Source organism: Thunnus thynnus, chromosome 3 (genome assembly GCF_963924715.1).
Source record: "Thunnus thynnus chromosome 3, fThuThy2.1, whole genome shotgun sequence".
Taxonomy (NCBI): domain Eukaryota; kingdom Metazoa; phylum Chordata; class Actinopteri; order Scombriformes; family Scombridae; genus Thunnus; species Thunnus thynnus.
In genome coordinates this window covers 28,622,446-28,637,736 of record NC_089519.1, presented here as the reverse complement: position 1 = coordinate 28,637,736, position 15,291 = coordinate 28,622,446, and the positions used below count along the sequence as shown (strand labels likewise).

The window sequence follows — 15,291 nt, the reverse complement described above, 5'->3', positions numbered from 1 at the left end:
TGGTTCTAGTGGGTGTAGTTGTAGTTATATATTATATAAAAGTTTTATATTATATAAAAATATAAATGAAATATGCAGTAGTGATATCTACACAGGCCAGCTATATTAAATACAAAAGCAGTTTCTCTGTACGTCTTCACACTCCGGTCCAGTAGGCGGTGGTAAGAAATAAATACGGTGATTACAGCCTCCAATTAAACCCACGAAGAAGAAGAGGGAACAGGAAACGTCATGTTTGTTAAGATTTGAGGACACCGGGCGCGAAAAACATCGTATTTATTTTGTGTAAAAGGACAACAAAGGTAAGAAAACTTGTCGCTCACAAAACTAAAACAACCATTAAACATACTCGTTATCTGTTTACGTTACTATACTTTGTAGTAAAAACGTAAAGCGAGAATACTTTTTACTGTTGACACATTTGGCGACTGTTAAAAGGAAGTTAGCTAGTTTCTTAAAAAATAGGGGAAAAAATGAGTGCGGTTTGGTAAGACCTCCGAAGGAAAGTTAACGCAGCAATGTCTCAACAAAATTATCTGTCCTGTATATTTTATTGACTGTTACACCTCAGACTATTTGACCTGAAAAAGAAATTCAGCTGTAAACATGTTTATCACGAGTTATCACTACTTCATTTTGATGGATACTGGCAAAAAAATGGTGTCCCTGTAGTATTTGTAATATTTAGACAGTGTCACAAGTTTTAATAGCTATTTCAGTCACTAAATAGAGAAATACTGACGCCACCTATACACTAAAGCAGTGGTTCCCAACCTTTTTGGTCTGTGATCCTTTAAAATTAAGCAAAGTCTACCTGGGACCCCTCCTTACATGTCGCATTGTCTACCAGTTAAGTTGCGGATTATTGTCTTGATTCACTGGTTAATCATTTTGTCCGTAAAATGTCAGAAAATAGGAAAAAAAAACAAATACCCGTTAAAGCCCCCAACAGTCCAAGGTTACATCTCCAAATGTCTTGTTTTGTCTGACTAACAGTCCAAAACTCAAAGATATTCAGTTTCTCATCATGTTCGACAAAGAAAAGCAATAAATCATCATATTTGCGAAGCTGAAAAAAACTTATTCTTTACATTTTTGCTTAAAAATGACTTAAACCACTATTCAATTATCAGAATAGTTGCTCATTAATCTTCCTGTCAATTGATTAATCGACTAACCTCACAGCTTAGAGGCTTGAGGATGTAAAATACAGAAATCCATAAGAAATAAAATTAGAAAAATAATAAAAATAAAAGGAAAGCTTGGGATAAAGAATCACAATTTTGTATCCAAAGTATGTTTTGGTTTTTTTTCTCTGTATCCTAACCTGTCCTATCATTTGGCAACGACCCCTTATGGGGGTCCCGACCCCCAGGTTGGGAACCACTGCACTAAAGCTTGTGCGAGCTGAACAAGGAAACAAACCAGACAAACCTGTAATCTTCAGCTAAGGCACAAAACATTGTTGGTGATGTTTTTTAGTCTACCGGTGTGAGTTGATAATTGTCTTTTCTTTCCTTTTTTTTGTGCCAGACATTTCTGATGTGCACAGCGGCGGACAATAGAGAAATAATCATCCTCAGTGATGATGATGATGAAGACTCTGACCATGACATATCATGCAGTGACCCCTCGGTTCTCATCGTGGAGGTGGAGGATGTGAAGAAGAGCGGTAACACCTGTATTTACTTAATACACCAGCCTTTGTATGTAGGTAGATTGGAAGTTATAGATAGTAATAATAACTTTATTTATATTGCACCTTCAAAAACAGAGTTTATAAACTGCTTTGACAGACAAAACAACAGCAGGATAATCAGAAAGCAGCATAATAACAGAAAAAGAAAAGAAGACACTGATTCTGTTAGCTTTATCTACTCAAGCAGGTCGTTCCAAAGCCCTTATGGCAAAAGCACGGTCAACCCACCTGAGGATCTAAGGCTGCAAACTGGCTCGTATGGGGTCAATATATCTGTCATGTAGCTTGGAGCCAGACCCAAACGTGCTTTAAAAATGATCAGTAAAGTCTTAGAATCAAACAGGGAGCCAATGGAGAGAAGCCAGGATTGGGATGATGTGATGTCATCTGTTAAAACCAGTAAGAAGCGTAGCTGCTGCGTTCTGAACTAGTTTGAGACGAGAGAGTGACTTCTGGTTTATGCCAGAGAGGAGGGAATTACACTCATAAATGATGATCAGATGATCTTCTGTGTTTCAGACTGTGTGTTACCTCCCAGCGCGTTGGATGAAGACCTGGTCGTCACCTTCTCCCGTCGTGCTGAGGTGCTGCCTCACGCACGCTACGACTGTCCCATACATCCTTTCACGTGAGTTAACTGCCATGCACGCTTGAAATACTGAACAGTGCTACTTTTACCCCCCGAAACCAGCTTCATATAATCACACTGCTTCTCTTCTGTGCTACTCAGGGCTACAGACAATGAGGTCAACGCTCCTGTGGCTGGAAATCAGCTCATTTGCGACCAGTGCTTCTGTTACATCTGTGACAAACTGGCGTCATCGGTATGTTGTTGATGTCGGAGTGTTTATAAAGAGTCCCAGAAGTATCACTTGCTTACAGCTGATGAGCTCTGGGCCAAATGATAAATATCCAACTTACTTTTGTACTTTTTGTGATGAAAGTAATTAATTACAGCTGCAATGTAATTAATCACTGTTAATTACTCTTTTTCACACTGGTGTCCTGTGTGTGTGTGTGTGTGTGTGTGTGTGTGTGTGTGTGTGTGTGTGTGTGTGTGTGTGTTCAGTGTGTAATGTGGTGTCACAGTGGTGTGTGTCACTGCAACAGCCACAAAAGGAGCAACTTCTGGAACGACCTCAGAAACAGTACGCTGCTGGGAGCTCTGAAGACTTTTAACCTCACTCTGTCTGAAATAGACGCTCACCTCCGACGTGCAGGTACTCGCCCTCACACACAAACATGTACACATAGAGAGCACATTCACACTTATAATACCGAACACTGAACCGCTTGTTGTTTGACTGTAAGTTCATAACAGTCCTGTCTTTTCACTGTCTTGGATTTGTCCTCCTCTTGTCCAGAGACGATGCTGCAGAGCTTCAAAAGAGAGCTCTCTGTGCAGTTTTCTTCCTTCATGAAGGGAAAGACGTTAGAGGAATACGGTCTATTGAACCATCAAGGCCTGATCCATGAGTGAGTGAAAACTACTGTCCACCCTCAGATCCTCGGACACCGTTAACATATCAAAAATCCAGTTTTAATTGATTTTTAAAAAAAGTAGAGATGCACTGATTGTAATTCTCTTGGCTGATTTCCGTTTTTTTTTTTTTGTTTTTTTTTTAAAGTCTGACCTGCCGATTCTGATTTTCTTTATTTATAAGAACTATAATATATAAGAACAGCATACACAAACATTTTTGTAACTTTTCTTTAATGAAATATTGAAATTCAATTGTATGTTCATTAACTATTTAAATAATTTACATTTTTCTTCTTGAAATTGGGCTTGTTCACCATTGTGATGGTTTTTTAAGTGTCTGATTTAGTTAGTCGTTCCTCCACGACTTATTCTCGATTTAAATGTATTACAAATTGCGAACTATGTGTCTTCTTCACTCACGCTGAAGAACTTCCACACAAACGACATGTTGTGTGTGTGTGTGTGTGTGTGGCTGTACTGTCTGTGCTACAGCTGCCGCTGTGAGCGTGACATGAAACATATTGCAGCTATGTGCGGAAAATATGATCTGCATATATGAGACTGATCAGGGCCGGTCACCGATCATGGCCGATTAGCTGAAAAGTGGCCAATTTCGAGCAGTGGCCAAATGATCGGTGCATCTCCAGACAAAAGTCATCAAGTCATTCATCCTCATCCATTAATGTCTGTTAAAAACTGGAGGGTCACCAAAGAGAAAGGAGAAATCTAATAATTATGTGACACCTAATCTTTTAAAAGTTTGTCACTTATGTTCAATATGTGCCTTTTGAGAGGAGTCTACAGACAGACTCTAAAGTGTTACACTTGCTGTGTCATCATTAATTAAAACTGCTGTCTGATGCAGTAAATAAAATAAATATAGGTATTGTTTGATTGCTATGCATTTGCTATAAATCCAGATGTTTCCTCCTGGAATGACGGCTTTCAAAAACGCCCAATTTGCTCTGTTAAAATACTGTAATCCACTGAGCTACAAAATGCGTAAAAACAGTGATTCAGTAGTTTCAGTTAATTGTGTGACAGCGAGCATCAGTGAAAGACGGGAGCAGAGCGTCTGTTTCGGTGTGTGCAGGTGATCCGCACCACTAAAGAGCTGCTGCTGGTTAAAAAAACTTCAGTGTTTTGTTAACGTTGGGGTTGATGAGAATCTGTCTAGACAGTCCGGCAACAATCCACTCTGACATCGTCTCGATAGAAAATACGATACTATACAAATTATTATAGGAAACTATAACTAATAACTAAAATGTCCTATAAAAATATTATAGGACATTTTCTTAATGTAGACCCGTTCAGCTGTAAAACTTATCTAAGTTGTCTCATTAATTTTAATGCTGGCCAAAAGTGAGCATTTTAAGTTGTGCAATGCAGGAGAAAATTGGTCAAATAGAACTTAATTATTAATATATAATAAATATTGAATCATGAAAAATGGTCAGAACTGCCATAAATTAAAGTCTGACACTGATAATACTTTGACAGTAGCACAGAAATTATAGTGAATATGATCGAAACCAGTAGAAGACATAACAGGCACTTGTGTTAATGTAAAGGTGATAATTGAGGATGTTGATGACATGACTCAGACCAGATGTTGAGTAAAACTGAATAAAGTTAAATTTAGAATAATAAAATACACACACACACACACACAACATATACTATGTGGACACCAAAACATCTAAAACCATGTGACATAGCAGCCTGGACTCTACTGGGAAGGCGTTCCACAATATTTGGAAACCTGCGGTGATTTACTCCCATCCAGTCACAAGAACATTAGTGCGATCGACCACCGATGTCAGGTGATGAGACCCGGCTTTATGTTAATCCCTAAAGTGTAGGATGGGGGTTGAGATCAGGACTCCGTGCAGGTCAGTCAAGTTCTTCTACACCAAACTGTGAAAACCGTTTCTTCATGGAACTCGCTTTGTGCACCGAGGAAAACACAGTTTGTTGACACAAAGTTAGAAGCACACGATTGTGTAATATATCACTGAATGCTGCATTATGACTTCCCTTCATTGGAATAAAAGTGTACAAAAGTATGTGGACATACTTTCGGCCAAACTGTAGTAATATTTTAAGTAGGAGAAGCATTGAACAGACAAACCTCATCATCTTTACAGCTGCTATTGAAAAAATGATACCAACAAATAAGAAGGGAAAAGGATCATTCCCGGTGACATTTTACCGTTCTGTCCCAACAGGCAGTGAAATGATTAACACACAAAGTGCAATTTTTGACCTTTTTTTTAAAATTATATTTTTTCCTGCAGTTACACGCCTGTGTATGAGAGTGTGTCATCGTTCCTGAACAAAGCAGATGAACAAGACGGCAGAGCTGCAGCCATCATGAGACTGGGAGCGGCTGAGGACTTTCTCCGACATTTCCATGTCACAGGGTAAACACACACACACACACACACTAGATTAATGGTTTTCTCCACAGTGTTAAATTGTCTGTGTAGTAATTTTCATTAGTTAATATGATTCTCCGCAGGACTTTCATCCTACAGTCTCCCATGTCTAATGCTGCTGAGGCCAAAGTGGTGTTAATGCACAGGTAAAACACACTCACACAGAACCTCGTCTTGTCTCTATAAACCATTTATTTTGATGTTTTCCCATCTTGCATTTGTGTGTTTGTTTGTGTTTTTTTTCCAGGGTAGTAGCATCAGTGCAGAGACAGATGGTAATGGCTGATTTTACCTCACAGTTCATCCACAAACTGCAGGATTTTTACAAAAGATTCAATTTCCCCCCTGAGCTGAGGAGCATGAGGAACAGGTGAGTGTGTTTAAAATATTCCTGTGAGACTTGTGTGTGTGTGTGTGTGTTTCCTGTTTATCTCCCAGCCTTTTCATGTGTTATCATAACTTCATGTTTGTGTGCTCCAGCCTGTGTGTGCGTCCCTGGGATGACGTCCTGCTGGTGTCTGTAATGAAGGGGCAGAATGTGTCGGGTGTCCGCAAAGACAAAGGCAAGAAGGACGTCCTGATTGAACAGATCTCTGTAGTTTTACTGAGGACAGAACTTCTACAGCATCAGCACAGGTACAGAATAGATACACCACACACACACACAAACCTTCCCCAGCTAGATTTCTCCTGGAGAAAGCCGGTTTCTTGGCCGTGTTTATATTTAACCAGGTTTATAATCACCCTCTGACATGTGAGCATGTGCATGACCAAGACTTCAGACAGGGAAAGTATCTGCTGTGACAACAGAGCAGCAGGATGAAATGAAAAATCATTACACCACATTACAAACCATGCACTCTCAGAGCATGTAAGTCAAATGCTCTGTCACACACACACACACACAAACAAATAATTGTGAATCAGCTTGTATCACTAAAATACACTTTAAGAAGTTAGCCATGGTTGCTAAATGACATTACTGACCTGCTGTGCCAGTAATCTCTGTGCCTCGAAACGCCGATTTCCTGCATAACCTGACTTCTCAGAGCAACGTGGTTTCTTGTGTCCATGACTCTTTCACACATGTACTGTACACTTGTGATAATCGAATAATTGTTTAAGGAGTTGTTTAAGCGAAAATTGTACAAATTAATCAGTTCCAGCTACCCCTGGTTTACTCTTCTATGATAATAAACCAGTTGTGTTTGGATTTTGGACTGTTAGTTGGACAAATCAAGACATTTGAAAATTAACCACTTGCTCTGGGAATATTTTTTCACAATTCACTGATACTTTACAGAGAGCACAAAGCCTAGACATTTACAACTGCTAATAAAACCAAACCTGGCTTTGTCATGTCTGCAGGTACAGAGAGTTGTGCCGCTACCTACGAGTTGTCCAGACTGATGAACCCAAACTGTGAGTATGTTTGTGATCAAATAACGACAAATTCTTTTCATGCCGAACTGCAATTTTTTTCCCTCTTGAATGAAGTATAAGCGTGTTTAATTTCACTTTTTCTTTGACAAAGATGGTCTCTTAAGTGTTCGCTAGCATGGAGAGAAAACTGAGATTTCAGAGTTATTGTTCCCAAAGCCAGACAGTTACTGCACTATTAATCTAGTGACTGTGGTTGCCGATGCAGTGTGGAACATCTACTTTATTTCAATTTTGTGGGCTTGATGATAAATCATGTTGGCACAGAATACATTCCTTCTGCAGTTTAATGATAAAATTGTAAATCTTTGCCTATAAATGCAAAACAAAAATGTTTTTTGAATTGACTGATCACACTGCTGAGGAAGACATTTTATAATTATTCCCTCAAACAGAGGAGGAAAAATTATAAGATTTTCCTATGTTGCAGTTTCCATCATTTAAAATTACTTCCTCTGTCCAGTAATGTTTTTTTGGATCCTTTAACCACTTTTAGTAACATTTTTGGATGATTCATTTGAGTTTTGTTCAGTAAATTTATTGTGTTACAAGAAATCTGACAATATAACAAAAACTGAATATGTGCTGCTAAAACATGTTCTGAAATTTACATGAATATTTAAATACAGAAATAAAGTACATGAAGGTTCATGTTAAAAATGAAAGATCAAATCAAATTAAAATCTTGTGGATATTTATATATTTAAATGTTGGTTTTTTTTGACTTGATGCATTTGATTTTGTTTTTGGTAGCTTGCAGCAGGTACAAGACCTCATCCCTTTCTTCATGTGCATGGACGGGGACTTTACATCGGCTGTGCAGAGTTCGCTCTCATCGGTGAACAGTCCCGCCTCCCGCTTCACTCCAAGCCTCTTCTTCCTTTACCTCCGCATCTTTGAAACAGCAACTGCACCAAATCTGACAGTCAGTCAGCCCGCACAGCTCTGCAGTTCTGACGCAGAATGGAAGCCAATTAAAGGTCAGACAGGGATATATTATAACATCACCATTTTCACTTACAATCATTATGAAAAGGATTTCCTTGTATGAAGTTTAACCCTCCCTCCTTTTGTAGATGCTGCACCACTGAAGCCTGCTGAGCTGGTCAAGTTTGCTCTCAGCGTTCAGAGATGCTGCTCAGCTGTTTACACAGATGTAAGTCATCTTATCGGACGAGACCTGGAGAGATTTGTGCTTTTGTCATCTGTATAACTACTGTAATCTACTGTAAATGTAACGGCTATCTCTGTGGTCTTACTCAGTTTTAAAGGAGAAGTTGTGTTGTAAAACAATAGTCAAGTGCCCAAATGAACATTGACACATGATTTATTGCTCTAATCATACTGACCATTAAGAAATCCCTTCATAATGCACTTACAATGAAAGTGACGAGGGACAAAATCCACGTTGGGCTTTTAGGAAAGTGTGATGGGCAATTTTTAAATTTTTTTACATGTCAACCGATTAATCCGTTAATCAATAATTTGATTAATTTAGTTTATTTGATAATGTAAGGAGTCTAAAGCCATGCTAGCAGCTCTGTGAGACTGTACTCAGGCTAACATGCTCACAATGACAATGCTACATGCTGATTTTAAGCAGGTATAAAGTTTACTGCTCTCCATCTTAGTTTAGTGTGTTAGCATGCTAACATTTATACACTTAATTTATAACATTTCATAAACCAAAGTATTGGACAATTTTGACATTTTTATACTGAAACCCTTTAAAATGACACATTGATGGAGCTGAAAGGCAGCGGCCATCAGGAGCAGTTTAGGCTTCATGGTTCTGCTCAAGGCTTTGCCTACATTTAGTTTTATGCTGATTTATACGATAATCTGATATGTGCTCAGACCTGCACGTCTTTGAGAAGCAGCCTCTAGTTTGTGTCTTATGAATAGTTTAAACATTGTGTATGAAATGTGTGATATAGATAAAGTTTGCGTCGCGTGTCAGAAAGTAAAATACCTGCACACTTCTGTCTTGTTCCCAATTTATTCTACTTGATCGACCATAAATGATGTTCCTCGAGTAAAAGTCGAGGTGTGCTCACACAGCCCCTGCATAGACTTTATTGATGTATATGTGTGTGTGCTTCATGATGATGTGACTGAATATCTCTCTCATGCAGTCTCAGTGTTGGACCCTTTTACTCACAATCGTTAACACACCTTGTGATTCACTCAACGGTCTACCAGCACCCACCCCGGAGTTTCTAAACGTATGTTTTTCTTGTTCGTTGACTCCCCTGTTCTTTTGATAATTCTCCATTTTATTAATTATTTTGTTTCAGTTGTTCTCAACTGTTTTCTTTCTGTCCTTCATGTCTGGACTTCAGGAAGCAAAGGATGTTGTAAATTCGATTCTGCTCGACCAGTCCTGCTCCAACATACAGATCCCACGATTCTTCCAGATGGTACGAATGTTTAGATGAACACGAGCACTCAAACTCATCAATGTTACGACTGGGTAGGGTAAATGTTAAACTGTTGGTATGTGTGTGTGTGTTGTTGTGTTTACAGGTGTACCCAGATCATGCCTTGTTGCTGTTGGTAACAGGGGCTTTGGGTCTGAGAATCCTTCATGCTGCTCTGAGTCCAGCACTCCCTCTGCTCAACACTTTTAAGGTAAACGTTCCCTGACTCTCACACTGTTTTTGTCTTTAGAGTTGTAACAGTTAGTCAATGAATCGATTAGTCGATGCAATTGTTTTGATAATCCATCAATCATTTCAGTCATTTCAAGCAAAAAGGCCAAACATATGTTGGTTCCAGCTCCTGAGATGTGAGGATTTTCTGCATGTTATCATAGTAAATGAAACATTTTGTGGTTTGGGACTGTTGGTTGGATAAAACAAGTATTTTAAAGACATCACTTTGTACTCTCATAATCTGTGATGTGAGGTGGAGGTCACTACTTTGTCACATTTCAAAGACTGAACGATTAATACAGAAAATGATCAGCAGATTAATTGGTAATGAACATAAAATACAGAAGGATGTTATTAATAGAATATATCACTACTATATGCATTGATAATTTGATAACCAGATTAAATATTACCCAGCTGACATAGTTGCTAATAAATTGCACTGTTACAATCTGCTTATAAGTGATTGAAATAATGCAGCGGTAAAACGTATCTTGAACATCAGCCTGCGGTGAGTGGATGGATGGTTGTATGTAAACGAGGTGCCTTTGTCACTCTATCTAGTTATCTTTAGGACAGCTCATCATCCGATGATCTTTCTGTCTTGCAGGAGAACACGTGGGCTCTCAGGTGGTTGTGGGACAATCTGTCCTCCAGCACAGACCGCTGCAGTAGCTTCTTACAGGAGATCAAACAGGAGATGGAAAACACAACAGGTGTGTGGACGTCTTCACTTTGTTCTTAGGTCCACTTTTCTTTTTTCTTTTTTTAAAGAGAATTGGATCAATTCACTAAACTCAAATTTGCTCCAATTTGTGCTGAAACCTCAAAAATAGGTTCAGTTCAACAGAACAACAGTTCCCCAATTACATCGATTTATCAGTGATTTATTTAATGCACTCTGGATGACTAAGTGAAGGTGCTGACCATGAAAGTCCTCGGTTCACATCAGGCTGTGGAAATGATTGCATATCCTTCCCTACCCATCCCTCTCCTCATTTGCTGTCATCTTTCTGCTGTATATATTCATTTTGGGGGCATTTAATGTCTTTACCATATAAAATAATGATAAAATGAATTTCAAGTCACCTGCAACCTTTGGTGACTCCGAGTGGTAACATGTAGGAACTGCATTTACATGCAACCCCACAAGTTCACAGCACAGCCGACATCACTGCTCCCTAAAGGCCTCAGTATGCGTCAAACAAAGTGCCTATCTCATTGTCTAAGTGTGATTTCAGACAGAAGGCAAAGCAAATTTTTGCCTTTTGTCATTTGTGTGAAATTTGATTGCTGTGTTATTTGTACAGTCTGTGTTTATTTGGTTTATGCTGTAGCTGTAAGCTCCATAGCGTAGTGCAGACTGACCATGTGTGTGGGAGTATTTGTGTTTAAACTCCAGTTCTTTCTTTTTCTACGTTTATGAAGCAGAGGCCTGTTTCACCAAATTTGGAACATTTATGAAACGGGACAGTTTCATAGAATATTTGTAATCTGTATCTAAGCAGCGCTCGCAAATCCCCTTCATGAAACAGGCTCCAGATACATAAAACCCCACCATTAGTTTCTTGCCCACGTTGAAATGTTTTCAATTTGCACAGACCATAGACTGTATAAAAATAATGGGTGTAGCCACCGGGATGTCACTCATTGGTTTGTGGACTCCCGTTTTGAAGCCTCGAGTTTGGCATTTTGACCATCGCCATCTTGGTTGTTTTTTTTTTTTGAGCCAGAAGTGATGAGAAGTGAACATATTTGGATGAGAGCGTGGAGCTGGACAGGAGCTCCTCAGGGTCCAACTACAGCACATCATGCACCTCTGTGGTAGCGTCTTGTCAATCACAAGGTAGCCCCGCCCTAAAGCATACACTGCTTTATCGTCTATTTTACTCTAAATGGGACCATAATTTACAAAACGAACATCATGATGTATTGAAGAAGACTTGAAACTAGTGATTGAGACCATAAACTCATTAGGAAAGAGTTTACTGAGGTAATAAATCAAATGAGAAGTCGGGTCATTTTCTCATAGACTTCTATACAAACTGACTTCTTTTTGGAGCCAGTGGAGTCGCCCCCTGATGACCATTAAAGAAAATGCAGGTTTAGACACTTCTGCATCGGCTTCACATTTTCAGATCTGGAGTTTCCTGCTTGGCACGGACTTGCGTGTCTTCTCACAAGTCGCACAATCCCAAGTTAAGCTGCGGCTAATCGTGTCTTTCCATCAACTTTGTGTGCAATTTCGTTGCCTCGCACTCTGTTTTTTGTTGACGCTGGAAGTGAAAGTGTGGCTTTATCTCACTGTTCTGTAACTTTCCGAAACCAATATTCCGATTACTGATATTTCAAGCAGTAGTTGGCCAGGTGTGAAAGTAAGCAGTATTTTCTCAAAATATCTTTTGTTTTCATTCACACTTCTGCTTCTGTCAGTTTCTGTGCCAAATGCGACTATATCGATGCCTTCAAGGGGAGACTGCCTGAAAGCGCGCGCTGTTCCACCTCGTGTCTCGCCTCTCTGGCTGCAGGCTTTTCGCTCCACTTTCGTCTGTGGCTGTTTGGAGCAGAAATAATCACTTTTTTATTTTTCAGACGACACATCATTTGAAGCATATTGAGAGGAAAAACACGTTGAATACATTTCTTAGCATAAGATTATTCACACAGCCTTTAGGCAAGTGTGTTAAAACCTGCATTTTTTTCCTCTTTTTTTTTTTTTTTATTGCCTCATCTTACTACCGTTTTAAGGATGCATCTACCACGACTAACTTCCTGCCTTCTGCAGTCAGCAGAGATGTGTATCACGTTGCCTCTCTGCTCCTGGTGTACACGATGGAGCACGAGATAAAAACACACAACGACACGCTCATCTAAATATTTCTCTTCAGTGCTACTAGTGGTCAAAAACTCTTGAGGGTGTTTGTAAGTGAAGATGAAAGAACAGCTGTGTGCAAAAAAACAGCTGCCATGTGGTACAACGTAAGCACGTAACATTGCTTGTCTTTGTTTCTCTGTCACACTCAGATGAGGAGAATTTGTTACCCTTTCTTCAATCCATCATACCCACTCTGTCTTCTTCAGCAAAAGACTGGGACCAGTAAGTCATATTTAATTTCTAACTTTTTGGAGCAAAAGCTCTGCAGCCTCTCGAGGTATTAAAGACCTGCTGCAGCGTTTCGATTTTCCTTTTTTTATATAGTGGATTTTAAAAGGTAGTAAGACAGAATCTGATCTGTTGCCTTTTTTCCATGTGCTTCCCTGATGACGTGGTGGTGATCAGCACCTACTGTAAGTTGTTCTGTCATATGTGGTGATATTTGCTTTGCAGTCTGAGGTGTTGATTTAACCCTCCGTGTCTCTCCTCCTCCTGCAGGCAGCCCAGCAGCCATTAAACTCCGCTCCTCCCTACTGAAGGCCCCGTCACAGTGTCAGCTGTAAGTCACACAACTCTCATCTTTCCAGCCGTTCCTTCCTTTTCAATTCACTTTTAAAGGAAAAGTCTATTTCTTAATTGTGGTGGGTAATAAATATTTACTTTGAAAGCAAACTGTAAATTAACAACATGTGGAGTTTTCATCCACAAAAACATTCTGTGTGTATCCTTCAGACCAGACTAATGTGTTGAATTCTTCATAAAGCAGCTGTAAAGCAGATTTATTTATTCATTTTAAAACTGCATTGTTTACGTCAAATAAGTCGTCTTCCTGCCTTTTGCGAGTGCATTGCTAGATTTCTTGGCCCATTAGCGCCATCAACTGTCAAACAGCAGGATAACATGAAACCGGCGGATGTTGTATGTCAGTGTTTTCCTCCTTCAAATGCAGGTTTCCATCTTGTTTCGGGTGCTGTTTTCTTTAGCCCCCCCCCCCCCATCCACGGTTCAGGTTAGGTTATGGTTTGGCATAGCTGAGATTACTGGTTGAGTTTAGGATAAGGTAAGAGGAAACTCATAACGATGCACTGATGGCTCTCTTTTTCTCCTTATAACAATTCTGAAATCTAAACTCATGATATCAGGTGATATAGAGGAGAGCCAGACTGATAAATTGGTTGCATATATTGGCCGTTTATGTCAGGTGATAAATGACAAAAAAATTGAAGTACAGAAATGCCGCAGATATGTCTTAAACAGTGTCACTATTATCTATTTTGTCTACCAGAGACAAGTGATAAGTTTATTTCACAACTGTTGAAACATCCTGACTGCTACGTTTCTGGGTCTAAATTGTTAAAAAAAAAAAAAATTTAAGGGAGCCTTATCAAAAATGTTTATTTATGTTATGAGTTGTCAAGAAAATTAATATCAACTGATAGATCTCTTCTTCTTCTTCTTCTCCTTCTTCTTCTCCTTCTTCTCCTTCTCCTTCTCCTTCTCCTTCTCCTTCTCCTTCTCCTTCTCCTTCTCCTTCTCCTCCTCCTCCTTCTCATAATTATCGATATTGGCCTCAAAAATCCTGTAGCTGTTTGACTAAAATATGGAGTACTGATTTTATTTTATTTTTTTAAATGTATTTTCAATTTCCAACCTGTGTTCTTCACTATGTGGAAATGATGAAGATCATTCTTTAATGTGTCAGATAACGCAAAGCTGGAACTACACATCTCATACAGTTTCTCATACAGTAATGTGTTTATAGACTACAACATTTAATTATATTGATCTAGAAGGTTTATAAAACCATTTTGTTATAAAGACAAAGATTAAGAAATTTATTTTACATGGCGTCTACCTGATATGTTAATAAGGACCTCTCGGTGTGAGTATGATCCATCATATTAAATCAGTGCATCACAAATGTGAGGAGTTGTTTGGCTTTTTAACTCAATAAGTTATTTTCTGTCTGTATTATGTGTCATAATATTATTTTATCTCTCCTCAGGGCTGATGCTGTCACATTATTAGCTCCATTTGCACCTAAAATTGCAAAATTGTAAGTGTAATAAGTCGAATTTGTATTATAAGTGGTCTAAATGAATTTATCAAAGAAGTGCTTCTAACATCAACTAATTGTTGTTTTTTGTCATTGGGTATTTATAGCTGAGCCTCATCCTGCAGACCTGTGAAAGTCCTGAAACACTGAAGTGGCAGCGGGACGGCTCTGCTCACCTGGCAGAGTATTTAGAGTACGAACTGTCTGTCGTCCTGCTCATAACTACAGTTCAGTTCCTTCATACCCCCCCTCAGTCCAGCGGAGCGTTGATGAATGTGTGTGGAGCTGAAACATAATTAACTTCATACAGACGTCAGGATAGACCTGCACAGACCGAGTCGTCTGTATGATGCAGAGACTTTAAACACGTGTGTTATTTTGCAGCATTTAATAACATGATACAGACACTTTATGTTGCTTCATTCTTAAATTGTCAGTGTTTCTTCCGTATGCTAATGAGCCAAACTGAATAATAGTTTAATTCTGTGAGAGATTTTTTTTTTTTTTTTTTTTTTCATCGAATGGTGTTTTTGTACTTTTTTGATATTCATTGTCATCATAAATGTACATAAGAGGCAATGATGTAATGTTGATTAATAAACGGGAACATTGACTGGTTTAATGAAATCATAGAAAAGGAAAA

The 15,291-nt window shown here is 38.9% G+C and overlaps 1 protein-coding gene across 1 annotated transcript; it reads left to right on the top strand.

Annotated features, from left to right (window-relative positions):
- Positions 1-186: 186 nt before the first annotated feature.
- zgc:112980 (uncharacterized protein LOC503706 homolog) lies at positions 187-15,275 on the top strand. The gene is made up of 21 exons (XM_067585181.1): positions 187-302; positions 1,534-1,672; positions 2,219-2,327; positions 2,430-2,523; positions 2,769-2,919; positions 3,064-3,175; positions 5,483-5,608; positions 5,707-5,769; positions 5,871-5,993; positions 6,104-6,259; positions 6,992-7,045; positions 7,817-8,043; positions 8,140-8,219; positions 9,199-9,288; positions 9,406-9,483; positions 9,590-9,694; positions 10,328-10,433; positions 12,742-12,814; positions 13,091-13,151; positions 14,598-14,648; positions 14,756-15,275. The coding sequence occupies exons 2-19, from the start codon at positions 1,543-1,545 to the stop codon at positions 13,107-13,109; spliced, it is 1,896 nt and encodes a 631-aa protein (XP_067441282.1). The 5' UTR covers positions 187-302; positions 1,534-1,542; the 3' UTR covers positions 13,110-13,151; positions 14,598-14,648; positions 14,756-15,275.
- Positions 15,276-15,291: the final 16 nt, after the last annotated feature.

What these genes read in the sequence shown, in the direction of transcription:
- zgc:112980 (XM_067585181.1), top strand. Translation starts at nt 1,543, where the DNA reads ATGTGCACAGCGGCGGACAATAGAGAAATAATCATCCTCAGTGATGAT. An exon ending in CTCTGCTCAACACTTTTAAG is followed by an intron (nt 9,695 to 10,327) that starts GTAAACGTTCCC and finishes TCTGTCTTGCAG; the next exon opens with GAGAACACGTGGGCTCTCAG. An exon ending in GGAGATGGAAAACACAACAG is followed by an intron (nt 10,434 to 12,741) that starts GTGTGTGGACGT and finishes TGTCACACTCAG; the next exon opens with ATGAGGAGAATTTGTTACCC.